The 25,532-nt window shown below is 36.9% G+C and overlaps 1 protein-coding gene across 9 annotated transcripts in view; it reads right to left on the reverse strand.

Annotated features, from left to right (window-relative positions):
* AFG2A (AFG2 AAA ATPase homolog A) overlaps positions 1 to 25,532 on the reverse strand; it is a 365,578-nt gene that overhangs the window by 216,296 nt on the left and 123,750 nt on the right. For 6 of the 9 annotated variants that reach the window (XR_008296147.1, XM_027063957.2, XM_015074610.3 and 3 more), the window contains exon 14: positions 12,665 to 12,791. The exons of 1 other annotated variant lie outside the window; for it this stretch is intronic. Coding sequence is in view for 6 of the 8 variants with exons in the window: in XM_027063957.2 (XP_026919758.1) it covers positions 12,665 to 12,791 (127 nt within the window). In the remaining 2 variants the exon portion in view is untranslated. Of the gene's footprint in view, positions 1 to 12,664; positions 12,792 to 15,410; positions 17,479 to 25,532 lie in introns of those variants that run through there. 2 more of the 9 variants (XM_053216987.1, XM_053216986.1) reach the window with 2 other exon arrangements.

Raw genomic sequence — 25,532 nt, forward strand, 5'->3', positions numbered from 1 at the left:
TACATCATTAAGCATAAAGATATGGAATTAATGAAGGACTCCCAAATACACAAAAGTATCTTAAATGTGCTTGAGAGGCGCCTGGGTGGCTCAGTCGGTTAAGCGTCTGACTTCGGCTCAGGTCATGATCTCGCGGTTTGTGAATTCGAGCCCCATGTTGGGCTCTATGCTGACAGCTCAGAGCCTGGAGCCTGCTTCGGATTCTGTGTTTCCTCCTCTCTCTGCTCCTCCCATGCTCATGCTCTGTCTTTCTCTGTCTCTTAATAATAAATGTGTTTTTTTTAAATGTGTTTGAAAATATAATTGTGCTCCCCTTTCCTTCACCTTTCTACTTAGATAAAATATAGTACCTCTTGTTTTATCTTATTACATCAAATACTCTTTTTTTGCACTTAAAAAAAAAGAAACTTCAAAATCAAGATTTCCAAAAGGTACTAGTATTATAATTGCTTATCACTTTTTTTTCCATAACAAAACATACTTCTGAATAAGTCTGTCATCAAACAAGTAACCTTTAGCCCATAAATTTGACTGGCATAATAGATTGAAAACCTGCTAGAAGGTAAACAATATTACTTGATATGCAACATAATGATCCAAAGCACTTGTCTGGTTCACCCGCACTGTCTCTTCCAGGAGACAGAAGTATAATCTAGCATTCAAAGGAAGGAAAGGAGGGAGGGAGGGGAAAAAAAGTACACTTTCATAATTTTAGACATACTTTATTACAATAACAACCAGTCTGGAAACTGTCCTTAATATATGCATAACAAACTGACTTTTGTTACTGGATAACTTCTCTAGAAGATTTATTTGTAAAACTCTAGTTTGCCAGTCAAATTCTCTAAGAATCTTTCCAGCACTAAAATTCTACCCCCTTTTGCCCTGAAAGCTGGGTAGCAATGTTTGCAAGCAAAATCTTTGCTAGGTTAGTTCTAAGCCCACTAAGGCAGTGACAAACAAAAGTCTGCATAAATGCTTATCAAAAGATAAGCAAAGAGCTGAGATGCAAAAGGCTTTACCTCCAAGTGAGGAGAAACTGTTGCTGAAGTAAAGCTGACATTTTCCTTGCATTTATGATCAAAAAGTTTTTTTTTTCAAGTGTGTTTAATGATCAGGTTTATTGAGGTATGCTTTACATACTGTAAAATTCACTATGTTTAGTTTTACAGTTAGAAGGGTTTTGACAAATATATATAGTCCCATAATCACCACCACAACCAAAATGTAGAATATTTCCATCATCCCCAAAAGTTTCCTCATGGCACTTTGTGGTTAATCCCCACCCCCCCCATACCTCCCAACTCCCAGATCTGATTTCTGTCCCTGTGGTCCTGCCTTTTCCAGATTGTCACATAACTAGAATCAGTCAGTATATTCTGTAACCTTTTGTGTTTGGCTTCTTTCACTGGCATAATACTCGTACAATTCTTCTACCTTACTGCATATATTAGAAATGTATTTCTTTTTTTTATAGCTAAGTGGTACTTCATTGTATGAACATATCAGAATTTCTTTATTCATTCATCAGTTGATAGATCTTAGGGGCTGTTTAGGTGATTATGAATAAAGTGGCTATAAACATTTACTTACAGGTCTTTGTGTAAACAAATGGTTTCATTTCTTTCGGATAAATACCTAGGAGTATAGTTGCTATATATTAAGGTAAGTGTATATTTAACTCTATAAGAAGGCTTTTATTAAAAAAGATTGAGGGGCACCTGGGTGGCTCAGTTGGTTAAGCATCCGACTTCGGCTTAGGTCATGCTCTCGCAGTTTGTGAGTTCGAGCCTCACATCAGGCTCTGTGCCGACAGCTCAGAGCCTGGAGCCTGCTTTGGATTCTGTGTCTCCCTCTCTCTCTCTGCCCCTCCCTTGCTCATGCTCTGTCTCTCTCTCTCTCTCAAAAATAAATAAACATAAAAAAAAAAAAGATTGATAAACTCTGGGGAAAAAAAGCTACTACACTGGCTGATGGTATACTCTAGTTCTTATGAGAGAGAACACACACAACACTACTAATATTGCACAATTTACGGTGCTAAAGAATACACTGGTATGGCATAAAATACATATAATATTATATTTCACTAGAACCAATTAGATATCATAAGCAAATCACTCAGCACATGCTGGATGCCTAGTACTTACTTAATGACTGCTAGTTCTCTCTCTACTGTTCAGCTTTCCCTTTCTCAAGGTTCCAACCTCACCCCAACCCAAACTTACATAAATCTACACTTAATTTCAAATCATTATTTGTAAAATAAATTATACAGTAGGACACAAACAAAAATTTCAGCTATTACTTTTTTTTTTTTTTTTTTAGTTTAGTATTTTTGAGAGAGAGAGCAGGGGAGGGGCAGACAGAGAGGGAGAGAGAGAATCCCAAGCAGGCCTCGCACTGTCAGCACAGAGCCCAATGTGGGGCTCAGATTCATGAAGCATGAGATCATGACCTGAGCTGAAATCAAGAGTCAGACACCTAACCGACAGAGCCACCCAGGCATCCCACAGCTATTACTTTTTAAAGCAGAGCCAGTTCCACTCATTTCCTTAAGTCACTCGTACTTTGGGATGGAGGAGGGGACTCCTTTAAAGGCAGTAGATGCCGCTCTCAGAAAACATTTTAGGTGAGCATCACCACCTTGTGTCGAAACAGAGTAACTGCAATACCAAATTCATTGTCAAATACAGACCAACACATTGCAGAGACCAGAAGCTAGGTGATCAGAGATGCATTTCTCCAAATCCACGATGATATATATGCCAGTAAAATAGTGCAAACAAAGTTTGGACTGTACATGTTTTACGATTATAATACTTTAAAATTTACCTGCATTTCAAATTAGATCATATGTATCATGAAGAAAAGAACTGAGTTTTCTTTTATAACATGTCCTTTCTGATACTCTTGCACATCCTTCCCAAACACACATACACACACACACACACACACACACAACACACGCACACACACACACACAAACTGAATAGAATGCCAGGCACAAAAATGGCACATTATTGAGAATACTCTCTATGCACTTGAAAAATAATCACCAATTTAGTCCTTCTACAAATGACTTTAAAATATTCAATATATGGCTTCAGATTTAGTTCTTGGCTACACTGAAAATCAAATATGGGATTCTAGGAGCATTATTAAGAATACAAGGGAAGAAGCATTTACAAATTTAAAAGTGATTCAACTTTAAATAATCATATAGACATTTCTGTTGTAGCTCAAAATTATTTTTACAGTCATGTGAAGTTTTAAAAAATAGCGTATTAAATAGACCAAAACATTACAAATATTGTAACACTGATCAGACATCTGTGAAAGGAGAAAATATGCAGCTCAACAAGTTTTCCTTTTTCTAAGAGTAATAAATTTTGAGTGAAAAAGTTAAGGTGTTCTTCAACTGTCAACCAAAGTTTTTATTACACAATAGCAGCCTTAAGGCTGATTTATGGCTTTCCCCCCCTTTTCTGACAATCAAGTGTTTAAAAAGAAAAGTCATTTTTGCACACCTGGATAATATCTGCTTGCTTTATATAACATGCTTGAAGAAGGGAACTTTTCAATAACATGAAAGTTGGGGGAGGTGATACCTGAAAAAGCTTTAAAAAAAAAAAACCACTCAGAAATTTGTTTGGTAAATGGCATCCTCTTATGTAGCATTTGGAAAATCTATTATTATCTGTCTCTGAGTCACAAAATAGAATTTTTGGATGTGAATGATATATTCTGGGATTATCTAGTACATTTTTGACAGGTACAGAACCAGAGGCCCAGAGAGGCTAAATAATTTCAAAGGATACTTAGTTTGTTAGCAACAGAGCTAGAATTAGAAACAAAGATCCCCAAATCTGTGTCTGTCTCGTTTCTCCCATTGCTTCTCTCTCACTGTCCATTTCAGGCCTTTCTATCACATTTTGCTTGTAACATTCCAGTCCTATCATCTTTGCCATCTGTCTCCTTTACCTACAGACTCATTTCTCCAGTTAAATTGCTTACATTATGCAAAAGCCCCTCTCCAATACTATGCATATTCCAAAAACTCATCCAGAAATGCAAAGGTTTAAGAAGGCCTGTGCCCAAAACACTATAAACATAATGTTCAAAGAGGAAAATTACACAACTTCTCATATAATACAATACCTCTAATATTACAAATTCATGAAAGTGCAGCTGCGAAAGTGGAGGTAAGTGATGAGGACATTAGTTACATATTTCAGCATTGTTTGAAAGCTAAAAAAAATTCATTTTAAATAATTTAATTTCTAAATTTCATGAATGTAACTTAAGTCTTGTCTATTTCCATCAGAGAAAACAGAAAGCATTTCAGAATATGTATTCTTAGGGTAAAACAGGGTGAGTTTTACTTTCAACTGTTCTTAAATTATTTAAGTTAAACTATTTTTCAAAAAATCAGAAATTCTTCTTGGTAATTAAGATATATAATGCCTCTGCTATTAACAATGTAAGACACACATCGGGAATGGCAGAAACAGAATCCCACACTTGACAAATTAGAAAGATCTATCAGATCTAATGAGATGAATTTATAAGAATTAATGCCTCTATTTCTAAGGCCTAATTAATGCCTCTATTTCCAAGGCCTCATTAATTCTAAGAATTAATGCCTCTATTGTTAAGGAAAACAAATCTCTGAGAAGCATATAAAACATAGGAAAAGCTTAAGAGGAGCTGAACTTGAAGGAAGACCTCTAGATCTGATTGCACTGTGGCTCAACTTCTAAGACTTAAATCAAATTAATCAAGCCCAAGGCAGGGAAATTATAACTTAGCAGAAGACTCTGAGGAAAGACTTGGGCTTCTTAGTTTTGTTTTTGTTTTGTTCTTGATGACTTTAAATTCCACAGCAGTCCACAGTGTGATTCAGCTGGCAAATAAACTAACACAATTCTGGAATGCATTAGCAGAAGCATAGTATTCAGATTAAAGGCATTAAGTGTCTCACTAAACTCTGAACTGATCAGAACACAACCTATTACAGTGTATTCACTTGTGGATGCCATAGTTTGAGAGAAAGGAACAAATGGTAACAGTGCAGAGGGGGTAAAAAAAAAAAAGGATAAGAATGCCAAAGATGAAATAAAACAAGATGTCAAGCCTGGAGAAGAGAAGACTAGTTGGTGAGATACAATGTAAAGATAAGACAGGCTGTATGTAGAAGCTTTGGGGAGACACAAAACAGCTCGTTCAGTAGAAACAACAAACTTCCTAATAGTCTGAGACAAAGACAGAGGGGTCTGTCTCATGAGTTGGTAAGTCTCCCCACCTCCTCTGCCTCAATCAGTGTAGGTGAGTAGGCAAAGGATGGAGAAATGATGGGTAGGAATTTTTAAATGAGGGGTCAATGTATCAGAAGGATAACTAGACTATCAAAGTCGTCCAAGTTGTCTCCAATCTTGAAAAAATTAATTTCTTTCTTTGAATGTTTACTTCTTTATTTTGAGAGAGAGAGAGCGAGCATGAGAGGGAGCTCAGAGGAGGGCAGAGAGAGAGGAAGAGAGTGAATCCTAAGTGGGCTCTGTGCTATCAGTGTGGAGCTGGACATGGGGCTTGATCTCACAAACTTGAAATCATGATCTGAGCTGAAATCAAGAGTCAGAGGCTTGACCAACTGAGCCACCCTGGTGCCCCAAGACATTAATTTCCTTTACAACCTAGATGTTAAGGACAATACGTACTGTGTCATTTACTTTTTCTCTAATTGAAGATTAGATGTACTCTATTTGCATGATGACATCAAATTTTATTTACCAAACATAGCTAAGCACAGAATCTTAATTTCTCAAAATTTAAATATCTAAGCCTGAAAATTCCAATGATAACAAATACTAAAAAGGGCATTCAACTAAAAGCTAAAAACCAATGAAACTTTAAGATTCACATGCTATGAAGAAATACTTATGTTATTCATATAATTTAAAAAACTGCATTTTTAGATGTATGGATTTTGATGAGTCATTCAATTGAAAAGAATAATTATTTAGTCCATAAAACATATTTTAAAAAATTAAATATTAAAAGAACTTTCAAGAAGAGATGGAATATACTTGAAAAAATAAGAAGTTAATACAACCTTTCTATTATTATTTATTTTAGGCCATTATATAGAATTTATTTTCAGAAAACGCAATATATTTAAACAATTATAGAAAAACTTTGTGGCTCATGTATGTACAACTCATATTAACAGACATTACTAAACTTCTAAAAGCTTATAAGGATAGATCAATAGTCAGTAAACTTTTTCTGTAAAGATCCAAATGGTAAATAATTTAGGCCTTATGGGCCATAAACACAATATTCTACTGTAACTACTACTCTATTACAGTAGTACAAATGAAGTCATAGACAATAGATGAACAAATCAGGGTGACTGTGTTCTAATACAGCTTTATTTATGGGGACCAAAATTTGAATTCCATCTCATTTTTATTTTTCATCTCATAAAATTATTTTTCTTTTGATATTTTCCAACCATTTAAATATGTAAAAACCATTCTTAGATCATGAGAGGTACAAAAACAAGTGGCTGGCCAATTTGCTGACACCTGAAATAAACAGTCTTTATATTATCAGCATCTAAATGAGATATGACCCATATACACATACAACCTCTGACCGACTTCTCTTCTGTCATCTCTCCCAATTACCCATCCCCAAAGCTGAAACCTTTACAGCTGCTACCGTAATACATATAGTGAAAATATTTCAATCTTTAAAAACACAAAACAGGGGCACCTGAGTGTCTCAGTTGGTTAAATATCTTACTCTTGATTTTGGCTCAGGTTAGATCATAGAGCTTTAGGACTGAGCCCTGCATCCTCTGCTGACAGTGTGGGGCCTGCTTGGGATTCTCTCCCTTTCTCTGCTCCTCCCCTGCTTGCACTCTCTCTCTCTCTCAAAATAAATACTAAAAAATAAATAAATAAAAGTAAAAACACAAAACAAACACCTATCACTAATAATAAAACCACTCTGAGTCCCGTAAAATGAAGGTAAAGCTGAAATTAGAAGATGAACTTGGAGGAAGCCTCACAGGTCTGACCACATTAGGCTCTCCTTATAACCCCCCAAGACTCTCAACATCATTTTGATAAACAATATTAAATAAATATAAAATTTCCTAAAATACAAGAAGGTAAAGAATTTTAAGGTATTTAAAATTTGAAAGTCTATTAGGTCAAGAAGTTTGCTTTTTAGTTCTGACTTAGCTGAGAACAGCAATTTTTTTTTTGAAAGAAAGAGAGAGAGAGAGAGAGAGAGAGAGAGACAAAGCATGAGCAGGGGAGGGACAGAGAGAGAGAGGGAGACACAGAATCCGAAGCAGGTTCTAGGCTCCCAGCTGTCAGCACAGAGCCCAACGTGGGGCTCGAACTCATGAACCTTGAGATCATGACCTGAGCTGAAGTCAGATGCTTAACCAACTGAGCCGTTCAGGCACTCCCTGAGAACAGCAATATTAAAAGAATGGCATAACTAGGAAGAGTAGGGAGAAAAGCTATCTACAAACATACTTGTACAGTTTCTTCTAAAGGTATTTTTGGAACACAATTCACTTGAAAATTGGAAGCCACATATATTAGCTTCTCATTTGCTGACTTTTCTAAACATGTTAACTTTTTTCCATGTTACAAAAATATCCATAAAACCAACTTTTAGTGTGCAATATTCAAGAAATAAAAATATTATTTTTATAATAATAAAAATAATATTTATTTGTAATATAATAATATAATAATATAATAATAAAAATAATATTTAACCCATCAAGTACATTTCCTCTTCCAGAAAAACTGGAAGGAAAATTAATGCCAGTTTATTACATCCATGAGCTAAACATACTAAGTTAGAAAATAACTCTAAACCCTGGGTTATTCAGTTATCTCTATATAACTTCCAAAATTTTCCTCAGCTGAACAATCTTTTCCATAGATGACTTAGAGCAGAATTTTCAAAGTTCTACAAATTTATTATTATAAGAAAAATAGGTTTATAGACTAGGGATGATACTTTACAATAGTAATAATTATTGAAGGCTTATTATATACTAGGCATCAGTACTAACAGTAATCAAATGACTAAATTCAAAATTATTCATAAAACTAAACTATTCTAAGGTTTGTTTAACACCTGGGAAAGAAGACATGACCATTTCTTAATATTCAACACAAATGCATGAAATGTCATGGACTGGATGGACATTATATTCTTCTAAAGGGGGCTCACAAATAACCACCTAACAAAGAACAATATTAAACTCCTACAGTTTGGGCTCTTTATTATTTGAACATCAATAATAATTTAGCTGTTTGCTATTCTAAAGTCTCTTGATGCTGAGGAAATCCAGATGGTCATCCATCTAAAGACAATGTGTCTACCTGACATTATGCAATCTCATTTATCTTCATCTATCCTTGACATACTGCCATTCTTATGCAAAATGGACACAAGGGGATAGAACTTCTCTTCACTCATTTATCAGCTGGAAGAGAGGGTAGGGCATAAAAGGTCTATGGAGACTTCAGGATACCACCAGAGACCACAAGTAATCACTTTACTTAGCACAGTGTGCTACATCACAGCTAATATATTTGACATGTAAATAAGACAAAGCAAGAAAGAGAACAATGTGATTCTTGAGCTATGTGTCTTACTTCCTTTGCTGAATCACCAGAATCCCCAAGAAACTCCAGTTTTAGTTTACCCAGACTATATGAAATTAAAATATTGTCCATAAAAGACACTAACCACACACAACATATGGGTTACACAATGATGTCAATTTCACTCCTCTGGCAGTCCAAGAATTCTACTCCTTTTAACATACCAACTTAAAGTCACCATGACATAGAAGTTGTGGGTTAATAGGCAACAGGATTGTGAAGTATGCTAGCTAATTTACAAGGCCAAGCACCTCAATTAAAATTTGGCCAAAGTTATACCAAATATTATTTCTTTGTCACTAGGATAGTCCTCTATTTTTTATTCCAGTTTTAAGCTAATAAAACATCTACCTGTTAGCATCAGTACATGAAATTTACTTTAATTATTTTCTCATCTATACTCTTCCTATTACAGTTTCCTTCAGACAAGGCAGGTAGTGAAAACTGTCTATTTCATAACAAGAAGTTTCCTTTCTTTTTATATTGTCTCTTATGACTGTTTCTGTTTCTACTAGCATCTTCAGGGAACATTTTGAACAAACACCATGTTAAAATCACACATGCACTTAAAAGTTTTTTTTAAAGTACTACTATTAAATAAAGTACTATTAAATAACATAGAAATAATGCTCTAAAATAGTTGTTCAGAGGAGAAAAATGTGGAAAGAAAAATGACTTTTGATATAGCACATATCATCTCAGTAGTAATAAAAGTATAATTACAAAAAGTACAATTATGAAAAAAACCATATTCCACACAAATATGGAATTCTACCTGAAATAGAAAAGAATTAAAATATTTTTTACAAAAATCATTGATAATTTGAAGTATTTTTTCCTGCACAATTACAGAATACAATATACAGAACACTTAGATCCTGGTATAATGTACTAAATTCAAAATTGTACTTAAAAGTACAGCATATGATCTTGAAACTATTCTTATACCACTCAAAAATACTTTTTTCATTTACCAACTTCATGTTTTGCTGTCATGAATAATTTTATTATTTCATCCTTTAAAAATTAAACAAATTTTTAAAAATTTAAATAGGAAATTAAAAACCTTTAGACTCCCCTGCCCTAATGAAAATAAGTTTGAATCTTACTAGCAAATACTTTCAGCATCTTAAAACAAATGTCCTCATCCAAAATTAGTTGCTTAAAAAAAAGTTGGATTTCTGGGGTGCCTGGGTGGCTCAGTTGGTTAAGCATCCAACTTTGGCTCAGGTCACGATCTCACAGTTTGTGGGTTAGATCCCTGTATTGGGATCTGTGCTTGATAGCTCAGAGCCTGGAGCTTGCTTCAGATTCTGTGTCTCCCTCTCTCTCTCTCTGCCCCTCCCCTACTCGCGTTCTGTCTCTGTCTCTCAAAAATAAATAAAACGTTAAAAAAAAAGTTGGATTTCTAATATTTAAAACCTAATCAAGGTATGTGCGTGATATACCTAATGTATGCATACATATGTATACATACATACATACAAACACACAAGCATACATATAAGTACACATACAAATATACATACGTTTGTATATGAATAAATAGGTGTTGTGTAAAGCTGCTAAATTTGAGGTAATCTGTAATACAGCAAGAGAAAACTAAACAAGCACCAATCAGGCTGAGTTATACAGCTTGATTTAGAAGAACCCAGAGATCTGATATTTTTTGTCTGTATTTGAGAGAGAAAGGGGCGGAGAGAGAGAGAATTCCATGAGGGGCAGAGAGAGAGAGAGAGAAGTGGGGCTCACCTGGGGCTTGTGTTTTACCCAAAGTGGGGCACATGTTCACTCAAAGCAAGGCGCCCACCCGATTTGGGACTTCAACTCACAAACGGTGTGAGATCATGACCTGAGCAAGTCAGATACTTAACAACCGAGCCACCCAGGTGCCCAAATCCGGAGATGTTTATTGTAAGCCCAAAGTCCTGCTTCGAGAAATGTATCTAACGTTGATGACATACATTATTAAGAAACCAAAGAAGGGCACTATTAGATTAGGCATTGTAGAGAAGGAAACCTAAGAAATTTTAGAGCTCATTAGCCATGGGGTAACCAGGAGAAAATGCCATAAAAATATAATGTATTCTTACCAGAAGGAAGATGTTTTTTCTGGATTTAGCACCTTTATTTGTGAAACCGAAAGGTAGGATTAAGTAATCTCTAAGGGCTCTTTCAGCCCTTTTTTTTTCTTTAATTTGAGAGAGAGAGGAGAGGGAGAGGGAGAGGGAGAGGGAGAGGGAGAGGGAGAGGGAGAGGGAGAGGGAGAGGGAGAGGGAGAGGGAGAGGGAGAGGGAGAGGGAGAGGGAGAGGGAGAGGGAGAGGGAGAGGGAGAGGGAGAGGGAGAGGGAGAGGGAGAGGGAGAGGGAGAGGGAGAGGGAGAGGGAGAGGGAGAGGGAGAGGGAGAGGGAGAGGGAGAGGGAGAGGGAGAGGGAGAGGGAGAGGGAGAGGGAGAGGGAGAGGGAGAGGGAGAGGGAGAGGGAGAGGGAGAGGGAGAGGGAGAGGGAGAGGGAGAGGGAGAGGGAGAGGGAGAGGGAGAGGGAGAGGGAGAGGGAGAGGGAGAGGGAGAGGGAGAGGGAGAGGGAGAGGGAGAGGGAGAGGGAGAGGGAGAGGGAGAGGGAGAGGGAGAGGGAGAGGGAGAGGGAGAGGGAGAGGGAGAGGGAGAGGGAGAGGGAGAGGGAGAGGGAGAGGGAGAGGGAGAGGGAGAGGGAGAGGGAGAGGGAGAGGGAGAGGGAGAGGGAGAGGGAGAGGGAGAGGGAGAGGAGAGGAGAGAGGGAGAGGGAGGGAGAAAATCTTCAGCAGGTTCCATGCTCAGCCCAACATGGGGCTCAACCCCACGATCCTGGATCATGACCTAAGCCTAAACGAGGAGTTGGGACATTCAACCAACTGAGCCATCTAGGTGCCCTCTTTCAGCACTTTCTATTATGCTTGCTAAAATACAGTCCTATCTCTTTTTTTTATTTCATAGACATCAGAGATGTCTGAGCAGGGAGACAGATCCTATAAATGCTCAGAAATCACTTATCTTCTTATAAAATACTTCATCAGAAAGGAAATAATTTATTAAGGCCCAAAGCTTTCTCACCTGTATTTGATCAACAGGTCTTTACTACATAGTAAAATACCTAACTGGATGAAAGCAAAACTTGCTTTCCACATAAAAGCTCCTTTTATATCTTCAAAAGTATCATTTTTTTCTAATTCCCATTTTTAAAACTGGAAGTCTGTGTATATGTGCACAGGGAGGGAAGGACGAGCTCATAAGGTGATATATATGAAGCAATAATGTGAACAACAAAAAAAGAAAAATTGGTTCATGCTACAGGAGAAAATTTTTACACTCAATTTAAATCCTTACAAAAAATTTACACATTAAGTATAAATTAGGCATTTAAAATTTAGTGGATTCCCTTTATTAAACTAGACCTAGGGAGAATAAGTGGTAGCAATGGCTTGAAAGAGTCAGTTTTGCTGAGTTTAATGCCATAGCCTAATTTCTTAGAGAGATAAAATCCATGGTCATTTCTATTCTAATCACTCTGAAAGCAACTGCTAGGCCAAGAATTCTAGTAAGTTGTTGATAATAACTTGAGTGTAACTGATACTAAAAGGCCAGAAATTTACCTTAACATGAAGGAAAATGTTAAAAACTTCTCAAAAATAAATCAGATGACAAACAAAAAAAGAATTTCAGAACTTCAATTCTCTCTCTGAAAGTTTGATGCAACAATGATGGAGGGAAAATTCAAGGGGTTATAAAAGAGTTTCATTAATATCAAATCATAAGCAATGAAAACATAAAAGCTTTCCTCCGTTCCCTTTATTTCCTTTAGTTTAAGATTTTCAGTATCCTCAAATTAAAAACTGATTACAAAGTAATCTGACAGAAAAAATAAAACTAACATAATCAAATGATCCAGTTCTTGTTTTCACAGCACTCACACTGCTTTCTTTCTTACCTTGTCTATCCTATCTGGGCGGTTAGTAGCGGCCAAAATTGTCACGTTCTTTAACTGTTCAATACCATCCATTTCCGTTAAGAGCTGAGCCAGAACACGGTCAGCTACATTCCCAGCACCTGAAGAACTGATTTTTAAAAATAAAGTTTTAAAACTCTTTACCTACCCCCAAGTACTTTATTACTTTTAAAAGACTGTATATTATATAATAAAAAGGTTAGGTCTATTTCAAAATATAAAATGTTTGCTTCAGAATTCATTACTTGTTGAATTACCATATCAAAAAACTAACTATATTCAAATAATTTCTTTTCATCAACAACCACATTCATTTTTTTCTCCAATAATGAAATATAAAAGGTCTGGGAAGCAAGATATAAAATTTAAAACAGTTCATCAAATACACAGAAAATCATGTAATTTAATCAATATTTACATTTTATATGGCAAATATACTGATAGGAATTGGTAGTAAAAAAACTAAAATAAAAACCCATTCCTCACATGAAGTTTAAAGCCTATGTGAAACAAAAAACTCATACCCATAACAAATGGGGTATTTCTGACATACCCTGATATTTCAAAATATTAGTATTTTGGGGGAAGGATGTTAAGATGGCAGAGAAGTAGGGGAACTGGGATTTCCTCATCCCTAAAACACAGCAGTATCAAGGTCAGATCACTTGGAATACCAGGAAATCAATCTGCAGAGTGACAGAAGGATCTCCACAGGTGGAGGGGGACAGCTTGGCAGGATGGAGGTGCGTGTATGTGAATTAGGGCAGATAAAATGGCCTAGGCAGGGAAGGAGGGAACCCCTTCTGTGGAGAGACAAAAGGGAGAAAAAGCCGAAGGGGCTGTGGAATTGCTGTATTGAGTTAGCACAAGAGGAAACCTCTCAGAGCATGACTAGGGAACGAGACACGGAGAGAGTGCTAGTTTCTATTTTGCAAACAGCATTAGGAGCTGAAGCTCAGAGGTCTCAAAAGTACATGACTTTCTTCTAACCTGAGCTGATCCCATGTGTGTGCCTGTGGGGGAGGGAGCTGCCCCGGGGCACTGTAGCAATCTCAGGGACACACTGGGAGAGAACAGTCCCCTTCCTTGAGCACTATGGGAAGAGGGTTTATTGCCTCTTCAAGGAGAAATGACCCTGCAGGCGCCAGCCAAAGGCTTTTTATCAGGAGGGCTGAGGGGCACTACACCAGGACAGGGTCCAAAGGGTGCAGGCCCCTTAAGACATTGGGTTTTGAATCCCAGCCAAGGGCCTAGAAAGTGTGGGAGACTGTGGAACAGGGTAGGCTGACCTGCACTACTCTGTGAGGGCTGCATGAACAGCATGCTTTAAGACACCCAGTTCAGTGAGAGGAAAATGGGATGTCACCATTTTTCTCCCCAACACCAACATGTGGAGGTTCAGTGAGCAACACAGCAGCCCCCAATGGAGGCGAGACCTGCTTACACCAAACCCACCGCTCTGTGCCTGGCAACTGCTTATCTACTGGAGGAAAACTGACATTGAGACAACCAGACGGCCACTCCTCCAGACCGGCACAGCCACCGGTGCCAGCCACCAAGAGACAACTGTTTTTTGTTTTTGTCTGTTTGTCTGTCACTTTGTCTGTTTGTTGTTCTCTTTTTTCTTTCTACCCTTTAGTTTTCTTTTGGGATCAGGCTCATAGATTCTGATTTGTTTTTTGGTCAATTCTTATTTTATACATATAAATAATTTTTTTTTCTGTTTTGTTTGCTTAATCAGGCATTTTTACCTTAATCTTTTCACACTTTTTCTCTTCTTTTTCTTTATTTTCCTTTCTCTCTCTCTGGATTAAACGTCATAGTTCATTTGATTCTCTGCTTCATCTTCTTCTCTCCCTTTGATTTTTCTCTTTATTTTTTTTTAAAAATCTTTTTTAATGTTTATTTATTTTTGAGACAGAGAGAGACAGAGCATGAATGGGGGAGGGTCAGAGAGAGAGACACAGAATCCGAAACAGGCTCCAGGCTCTGAGCTGTCAGCACAGAGCCCGACGCGGGGCTCGAACTCACGGACCTTGAGATCACGACCTGAGCCGAAGTCGGATGCTTAACCGACTGAGCCACCCAGGCGCCCCTGATTTTTCTCTTTATATAGGATCAGCTTCCCCCCACCTTTCCTTTATCCCAGGGTTACTTCAAGAAACAAATCAAAGCACACCAGGTTGAAGTCAAAACACTTTGCCATGACAAGCAAGGAGAAGCCTTGCAGAGGACTGACCAGTGGGATAGAGCAGCCAAAATGCAACAACAGCAGAGCGCATGCAACACATTCCAAAAACATTTCCTGAAGTGCCAATGTCTGGATAGTGTAGGACCCTTTTTTTAATACAGTAGTACTCACAGGTACAGGACACATAACAAGCTTTTAAAACACATAAAAGACAGGAATATAGCCAAAATGATTAAACAGAAGAATTCTCCTCAAAAGAAAATCCAGGAAGGAATGACAGTTAGAGAACTGTTGGAAACAGATATAAACAATATATTATATGAAAAATATAGAATAACAGTCATAAGACTAATAGCTGAGCTTGAAAAAAGCATAGATGGCAGCAGAGAATCTATTGCTGCAGAGATCAAAGACATAAGAAACAGTCATGATGAATTAAGAAATACTATAAATGAGATGCAAAATAAACTAGATGCTGAGACAGTGACGGTAGAAGAAGCAGAGGAGAGAATATGTGAAATAGAAGATAAAATTATGGAAAATGAAGAAGCTGAAAAATAGACGGAAAGGAAATAACTAGATCATGAGGGGAGAATTAGAGAGCTAAATGATTCCATAAAATGAAACAATATCAAAATCATATGAGGTCCAGAAGAAGAAGAGCTGGAAACCAGGGCAGAAGGTTTATTTGAACAAATTATAGCTGAGAGCTTCACTAATCTGGGGAAGGAAGAAACAGGCATCTAAGTCCAAGAGGCACAGAGAACTCCCTTCAAAATCAACAAAAGCAGGTCGATACCATGATATATCATAGTGAAACTGGCAAAATACAAAGATAAAAAGAATTTTCAAAGCAGCTAGGGACAAACGGGCTTTAATATACAAGGGTAGACATAAGGGTAGTAGACCTGTCCAATGAAACGTGGCAGGCCAGAAGGGAGAGGCAAGAAATATTCAATGTGCTCTATAGGAAAAATATGCAGCCAAGAATCCATTATCTAGCAAGGCTGTCGTTCAGAATAGAAGGAAAGATAAAGACATTCCCAGACAAACAAAAACTGAGAGTTCATGACCACTAAACCAGTCATGCAAGAGATCCTAAGAGGGACTCCTTGAGTGGAATGCTGCAAAGACTACAAAGGACCATAGACATCATCACAAGCACCAGACCTACTGATAAGACAATGACAATAAATCTGTATCTTTCAATAATCACTCTGAATGTAAATGGACTAAATGACCCAATCAAAAGACACAGGGTATCAGAATGGATTAAAAACCAAGATCCATCTATATGCTGTCTACAGGAGACCCATTTTAGAGGTGAGGACACCTGCAGATTGAAAGTTAGGGAATGGAGAAACATCTATCATGCTACTGGACATCAAAAGAAAGCTAGAGTAACCATATCTATATCAGACGAACTATATTTTAAAACAAAGACTGTAACAAGAGATGAAAAGGGCATTATATCATTATTAAAGGGTCTATCAATCAAGAAGACCTAACAACTGTAAATGTTTAAGCCCCCAACATGAAGGCACTCAAATGTATAAATCAATTAATCACAAAAATAAATAAATGTGTGGATAATAATACCGTGATTGTAGGGGACTTTAATACTCCACTTACAACAATGGACAGACCATCTAGGCAGAAAATCAATAAGGAAACAATGGCTCTGAATGATACACAGGACCACATGTATTTAACTGATATATTCAGAACTTTTCATAGAAAAGCAGAAGATCACACATTCTTCTCAAGTGCACATGAAACAATCTCCAATACAGATCACATACTGGGTCACAAAAGAGCGCTCAAGAAGTATAAAAAGACTGAGATCATACCATGCATATTTTCAGATCACAACGCTACGAAGCTTGAAATCAACCACAAGAAAAAAATTGGAAAGTACCCAAATACATGGAGTTTAAAGAACATCCTATTAAAGAATAAATGGGTCAAACAGGAAATTAAAGAAGAAATTAAAGAATTATATGGAAGCAAATGAACACATGACAGCCTACACTCTTTGGGATGCAGAAAAGGCAGTCCAAAGAGGAAAATACATTTCAATCCAGGCCTATCTCAAGAAACAAGAAAAATCCCAAATACACAACCTAACCACACATCTAAAGGAGCTAGAAGCAGGGCAGCAAATAAACCCAAAGCCAGCAGAAGAAGAGAAATAATACAGATTAGAGCAGAAATAAACAATATAGAATATATATAGAATCCAACCACAAAATTCAGCAGGTACGCAGTGTGGAGAAGTGAACTTGGGGACAGAGAAGCCACGTAGGGCAGGGAGCTGCTATTTCAGGCAGAAAGAGGACAGAGATGCAGGGGGAGAATATGGGAAAAGCACCCCTCCCCAAAAGCAGCTGGAGAGAAAGTGAAAAATTGGAAACAGCCACAGGGACTGAAGTAAAAAGGGAGAAAGGAGAGGATTTAAATTCCATTCAGACTATAAACAGGGGGGAATGCACAGTCTGAAACACCACAGCTCAATACCTGGCGATGCTCTGGTGGAAAGGGCGAATCCCCAGGAGCAGAGTAGGATCTGGGAGGTTCTCGGGCCACATGGGGAGAAGCAGTTGAACTGTTAGGAGAACATTTGGTAGAGGCTGTGAGGCCACCTGGGCCAAGCAGACCTCAGAGAACAGCCACATTCGTTGGTGCTGGAACAAAGTCATTGGGGGTGAAGCCTGGTACCAGATGTGTGTTGTGATTTTCCATAATCCCTGAGGCGCTGCTGCTACACTGTTTCATGAACTTTTTCTGGGGCGGGCTGGCACCTGGCTGCAGTCTCTGGGCATCGAAAACAGCAAGATCCAACAAGCATTCCTGGGTGCAGCTGGCACCTGGCTATTGCTCGGTGATACCCTCCACAGAGGGGTGGAGCAGGTCAAAGCTGCAGTCCCTCAGAAGTGGGAGGCTGGGGAAGGCAGCCGCATCTGAGACAACTCATGGGAGGGAGGTGCTGCCTAGGGCTTGGCTATGGACTGTGGAAGTGGGGAGTGGATGAAAGCTGAAGATGAAGGATGGGTGCATGATTGCTGATTGGGAATAACAGAGTTCCAACACTAGAGACTGGGTAGCTGGGTAATGCCATTTTCACCGCTCTGGCGCATGCACGTATGCAACTACAATTGCCACCACAATCCACCCCAGTAGACTAGTAGCACCATCTAGTGGAGAACGGAGCCATTACACTAAAACCCACCCAACTGAGCCAACCTCACTCTTCAAGAACACAAGTCTCCCTGCTTGCTTAGTTGATGGAATATAAAGTGCTTCATAGTTTGACTTCTAGGGGAAAATGAAGTAATGTCAGCTATATTTCAGTCTGTTAGATGGTCAATCTATTCAATTTTCTTTCTTTCCTTTTTTTCCTTTTTTTCTCTTTTGTTTCTTTTCTTTTTCTTGAATACAGAAAGAAAAATTCATTTTTATTTTCAATTCTTATTAAAAATGTTTTTCTTTAGTTTTTTTTCTAGTATATTTTTACTTTTGTGTAAGTTTTTTCAAATTCTATTTTATTTCCATTATTTCATTTTAGTCTACTTTAGTGTATTAATTTTTTCAAATTTTCAAAAGATTTCCTTTCTACCCCCCCTTTTTTTTCTAATCTATCAAGCCACTTTCAACACCCAGACCAAAATACACCTAGGATATAGCATCACTTATTCGATTTTGTGTGTGTGTGTGTGTGTGTGTGTGTGTGTAATTTTTTAATTTTAAATTTTTAAATTTTAATTTTTCCACCTCATTAATTCCTTTTCTCCCTTCAAAATGACAAAACAAAGGAATTCACCCCAAAAGAAAGAGCAGGAAGAAATGACACCCAGGGACTTAACCAACACAGATACAAGCAAGATGTCTGAACCACAATTTAGAATCATGATAACAGGAATAATAGCTGGAGTCGAAAATAGATTAGAATCCCTTTCTGCGGAGATAAAAGAAGTAAAAGCTAGTCAGGATGAAATAAAAAATGCTATAACTGAGCTGCAAACACGAATGGATGCCATGGCAGCAAGGATGGATGAGTCAGAACAGAGAATCAGCAAAATAAAGGACAAATTTATGGAGAATAACGAAGCAGAAAAAAAGAGGGAAATGAAGGCAAAAGAGCATGATTTAAGATTAGAGAAATCAGTGACTCATTAAAAAGGAAAAACATCAGAATCATAGGGGTCCCAGAAGGGGAAGAGGGAGAAATAGGGGTAGAAGGGTTCCGTGAGCAAATCATAGTGGAAAACTTTCCTAACCTGGGGAAAGACACAGCCATCAAAATTCAGGAAGCACAGAAAACTCCCATTAGATTCAACAAAAACCAAACATCAACAAGGCATATCACAGTCAAATTCACAAAAAACTCAGGCAAGCAGAGAATCATGAGAGCAGCAAGGGAAAAAAAGTCCTTAACCTACAAGAGAAGACAGATCAGGTTTGCAGCAGACCTAACCAAAGAAACTTGACAGGGCAGAAAGGAGTGGCAAGATACATTCAATGTGCTGAATCAGAAAAATATGCAGCCAAGAATTCTTTATCCAGCAAGGCTGTCATTCAAAATAGAAGGAGAGATAAAAAGTTTCCCAAACAAAAATTAAAGGAATTTGTTACCACTAAACTAGCCCTGCAAGAAACTTTAAGGGGGACCCTCTTAGGGGAGAAAAGATGAAAAAATACATACATACATACATACATACATACATACATACATACAAAAAGCAACAAAGATTAGAAAGGACCAGAGAACACCATCAGAAACTCCAACTCTACAAGCAATATAATGGCAATAAATTCATATCATTCAGTACTCACTCTAAACATCAGTGGACTCAATGCTCCAATCAAAAGACATAGGGTAACACAATGGATAAGAAAACAAGATCCATCTGTATGCTGTTTACAAGAGACCCACTTTAGACCTAAAGACACCTTCAGATTGAAAGTAAGGGGATGGAGAACCATCTATCATGCTACTGGTCAACAAAAGAAAGCCAGAGTAACCTTACTTATATCAGACAACCTAGACTTTACAGACCGTATCAAGAGATGAAGGAGGACATTACATCATAATGAAGGAGTCTATCCACCAAGAAGACCTAACAATTGTAAACATTTATGCGCCAAAAGTGGAAGCACCCAAATATATAAATCAATCATAAACATAAACTCATTGATAGTAATACCATAATAGTAGGAGTCTTCAACACTCCACTCACAGCAATGGACAGATCATCTAATCAAAAAATCAACAAGGAAACAATGGCTTTGAATGACACACTGGGCCAGATGGACTTAACAGATATATTGAGAACATTTCATCTTAAAGCAGCAGAATATACATTCTTCTCTAGTGCACATGGAACATTCTCCAGAATAGACCACATACTGGGACACAAATCAGCCCTAAGTAAGTACAAAAAGATCAAGATCATACCGTGCATATTTTCAGACCACAACGCTATGAAACTCGAAATCAACCATAAGAAAAAATTTGGAAAGGTAACAAATACTTGGAGACTGAAGAACATCCTACTACAGAATGAATGAGCCAACCAAGAAGTTAAAGAGGAAATTAAAAAGTATATGGAAGCCAATGAAAATGATAACACCACAACCCCAAACCTCTGGGACACAGCAAAGGCGGTCATAGCAATGCAGGTCTTCCTAAAGAAGGAAGAAATATCTCAGATACACAACCTAACCTTACACCTTAAAAAGCTGGAAAAAGAACAGCAAATAAAACCCCAAACCAGCAGAAGACAAGAAATAATAAAGATCAGAGCAGAAATCAATACTATTGAAACCAAAAAAACAGTAGAACAGATGAATGAAACCAGAAGCTGGTTCTTTGAAAGAATTAAGAAAATTGATAAAGCACTAGCCAGTTTGATCAATAAGAAAAAGTAAAGGACCCAAGTAAATAAAATCAAGAATGAAAGAGGAGAGATCACAACCAACACAGTAGAAATACAAAGAATAATAAGAAAATATTATGAGCAATTATATACCAATAAAATGGGCAATCCGGAAGAAATGGACAAATGCCTAGAAACATATACACTACCAAAACTGAAACAGAAAGAAACAGAAAATTTGAACAGACCCATAACCAGTAAAGAAATCGAATTAGTAATCAAAAATCTCCCAAAAAACAAGAATCCAGGGCCAGATGGAAGATTTAAGGAAGAGTTAACACCTATTCTCTTGCAGCTGCTCCAAAAAATGCAAAACATGCACCCCATGTTTATAGCAGCACTATCAACAATAGCCAAAGTATGGAAAGAGCCCAAACATCCATCGACGGATGACTGGATAAAGAAGAGGTGGCATATATACACAATGGAGTACTAGTCAGCAATCAAAAAGAATGAAATCTTGCCATTTGCAACTATGTGGATGAAACTGGAGGGTATTAAGCTAAGCGAAATTAGTCAGAGAAAGACAAAAATTATATGACTTCGCTCATATGAGGACTTTAAGAGACAAAACAGATGAACATAAGGGAAGGGAAATAAAAATGACATAAAAACGGAGGGGGACAAAACAGAAGAGACTCATAAATATGGAGAACAAACTGAGGGTTACAAGAGGGGTTGTGTGAGGGGGGATGGGCTAAATGGGTAAGGGGCACTAAGGAATCTACTCATGAAATCATTGTTGCACTATATGCTAACTAACTTGGATGTAAATTTTAAAAAAAATAAAAATAAAAAAAAGAAATTAAACTAGAAACCAATAGCAGAATAACATTTGGAAAATTACAAAATACATGGAAATAAAAAAGTCACACTTCTAAAAACTATGTGAATTGAAGAAGAAATCTGAACAGAAATAAATTTTAAATAAAAATGAAAATACAACTAATCAAAATTTGTGGGATGTAATAAAAGTAGTACTTAAAGAGAAACTTATAGTATCGAATGCATCTTTTAAAAAAGAAGAAAGCTCTAAAATCAATAATCTAAGCATCTATACTTTAGGAACTAAAAAGAGAAAAGCAAATTAAATCCAAAGTAAACACAAGAAAAAAAATAGAAAAATTAGATCAAAAATAAAATTGATAACAGGAAGTCAATAAAGAATATCAACAAAAGCAAAAGCTCATTCTTTGAAAACATCAATAAAAATGATAAGCTTATAGCCAGGATTACTAAGAAAAAGAAGAGAAGACTCAAATTACTAATATCAGAAATGAAAGAAGGGATATCACTACAGATCCTATGGACCTTAAAAGTTATTTAATAGTAGATTTACAGTTGACCCTTAAACAGGGGTTTGAACTGCACAAGTCCACTTACATGCATATTTCTTTTTGATACATTAGTACCTCAAATGTACATTCTCTTATGATTTTTTTCTCTACCTTACATTATTGTAAGAATAGAGTATATAATACATATAATATACAAAATATGTATTGATGAACTGTTTCTGTTCTCAGTAAGGCTTTTGGTTAACAGTAGGCTATTAGTATTTAAGTTTTTGGGGAGTCAAAGTTATATGTAGATTTTGAACTGCATGGGGTCAAAACCCTTAACCCCCGTACTGTTAAAAAAATCAACTAAATTATAAAATAGAATACAAGAAAAATTTTATGATCACATATTTGATAATTAAATGAAATGACAATCTGCCAAACCCACACAAGAAAAAAAAAAAAAAAAGACAACCTGAGTAGGACTATATCAATTAAAGAAACTGAATCAAGAATTAATAAGCTTCCAGGTGCCTGGGTGGCTCAGTCAGTTAAGTATCTGACTTTGGCGCAGGTCAGGATCTCCTGGTTCCTGAGTATTAGTCCTGCTTTGGGATGTATGCTCTCAGCACAGAGCCTGCTTCAGATCTCTGTCTCTCCTCCTGCTTGCATGCATGTGCACTAACTCTCTCCCCAAAATAAATAAACATTTTAAAAAAAATGATCTTCCTAACAGAAAGCTTCAGACCCTGGAGGGTTTACAGTAAACACTAGCAATCATTCAAGGAAGAAATTTTAACAATTCTCTACAATTTCTACTGGAAGATAGAAGGAAAGGGAGTACTTATTAAATCATCCTATGAGACCACCATTATCCTAATGCTAAAAACCAGACAAAGACATTACAAGAAAATTACAGACCAATAACTCTATAAATATACAAAATACTAGCAAACTGAATTCAACAATGTATAATAATGTATGTATAATCTGATGAAGTGGGATTTATCCCAGGTATACAATGTTGGCTCAACATTCAAAAATCAATGAATGTAATCTAACACATCAACAGGCTAAAAGAAAAAAAAATCACATGATCATATCAATAGATGTAGAAAAAGCATTTGAGAAAATCCAGCACCCAATCTGTGCCTGATAAAAACTCTCAACAAAGTAGGTTTAGAGGGAACATATCTTAACATAATAAAAACTATATACGAAAAACACACAGCTAACATCACACTCAATGGTGAAAAACTAAGAGGTTTTCCTCGAGATCAGGAACAAGACAACAAGGTCCACTGTTGCCACTTTTATTCAACATAGTACTGGAAGCCCTATCCACAGCAATCACACAAGAAAAAGAAATAAAAGGCATCCATATTGATAAGAATGAGATTAAACTGTCACTATAATGATACTATACAAAGAAAACCCTAGAGACTCCATCAAAAACTATTAGAATAAATGAATTCAGTAAAATTGCAGGTTACAAAATTAATACACAGAAATGTGTTGGATTTCTATACACTAATAACAAAGTAACAGAAAGGGAAGGAAACAATGCCTTTTACAGTTGCATCAAAAAGAATAAAATACCTAGAAATAAACTTAACTAAGTGAAAGACCTGTACTCTGAAAACTACAAAACATTGATAAAAGAAATTGAAGATAGCACAAACAGATATTTTATGCTCCAGGACTGGAAGAACACATAATGTTAAAATGTCCATACTACCCGAAGCAATCTACAGATTTAATGCAATTGCTATCAAAATACCAACAGCATTTTTCACAGAACTAGAAAACAATCCTAAAATTTGTGTGGAACTACACAAGATCCTAAATAGCCAAAAAACCTTAAGAACGAAGCTAGATGTATCACAATTCTAAGATTTCAAGATATACTACAAAGCTGTAGTAATCAAAACAACATGGTATTGGCAAAAAAACCAGACATGTAGAACAAGAGAACAGAATAGAGAACCCAGAAATAAACTCTTTATATGGTCAAGTAATCTACGACAGAGGAAACAAGAATATACAACGGGCCAAAGACTGTCTCTTCAATAAATGTGCTGGGAAAACTGGATAGCAAAATGTGATAAAACGAAATGACCCCTTTCTTACACTATACACAAAAATAAACTCAAAATCGATTAATAATCTAAATGTGAGATCTAAAACTGTAAGACTCCTAGGGAAAGAAAAACACAGACAATAATTTTTAAAAAATTTTTTAATGTTTATTTTTGAGAGAGAGAGAAAGCATGAGTGGAGGATGGGCAGAGAGAGAGGGAGACAGAGGATCTGAAGTAGGCTCTCTACTGACAGCAGAGAGCCCAATGTGTGGCTCAAACTCACGTACCATGAGATCATGATCTGAGCCAAAGTCGGACGTTTAACTGACAAGCCACCCAGGCACCCCAAGACAGTAATTTCTTTGATATTGGCCATAGCAACATTTTTCTAGATATGTCTCCAAAGGCAAGTGAAATAAAAGCAAAAATAAACAACTGGCACTACATCAAAATAAAAAGATTTTGCACAGTGAAGGAAACTAACAATAAACCAAATGGCAATTGAATGGGAGTTGATATTTGCAAATGATACTGAATGAGAGAAGATATTTGTAAATGATAAGTAATGATATTTGTAAATGGTAATATTTCTGATAAGTGTTAATATCCAAAATATATAAAGAACTCATAAAACTCAACACCAAACCCCAAACTAATCTAGTTAAAATGGACATTTTCCAAAGACATACAGATGGCCAGCAGATGTATGAAAAGATGCCCAACATCCCTAATCATCAGGGAAGTCCAAATCAAAACCACAATGAGATATCACCTTCCACCTGTGAGAATGGCTAAATCAAAAAAAGAAAGAAAAAGTATTGGCAACAATGTCAATAAAACGGAACGCTTGCACACACTGTGGATGAGAGTATAAATTGGTATAGCCACTGTGGAAAACAGTATAAAGCTCCTCCAAAAATTAAAAAAATAGAAATATCATATGCTCCAGTAATTCCACTACTGGGCATTTATCCGAAGGAAATGAAAACACTAATTTGAAAATATGTATGCACCTCTATGTTTATTGTAGCATTATTTACAACAACCAAGATATGGAAGCAACATGAGTGTCCAACAACAGATAAATGGATAAAGATGTGGTATAAATATGTATACACATGCACACTCACACACGTGAATGTTATGCAGCCATGAAAAAGGTGATATCTTGCTATGTGTGACAATATGGATGGACCCAGAGGGTAGCGTATGAAATAAGTCATAGAAAGACAAATACTGCGGCACCTGGGTGGCTCAGTCAGTTAAGCATCTGACTTCAGCTCAGGTCATGATCTGACAGTTTTTGGGTTTGAACCCCACGTTGGGCTCTGTGTTGACAGCTCAGAGTCTGGAGCCTGCTTT

The sequence above is a fragment of the Acinonyx jubatus genome, chromosome B1, assembly GCF_027475565.1.
Source record: "Acinonyx jubatus isolate Ajub_Pintada_27869175 chromosome B1, VMU_Ajub_asm_v1.0, whole genome shotgun sequence".
Lineage (NCBI taxonomy): Eukaryota > Metazoa > Chordata > Mammalia > Carnivora > Felidae > Acinonyx > Acinonyx jubatus.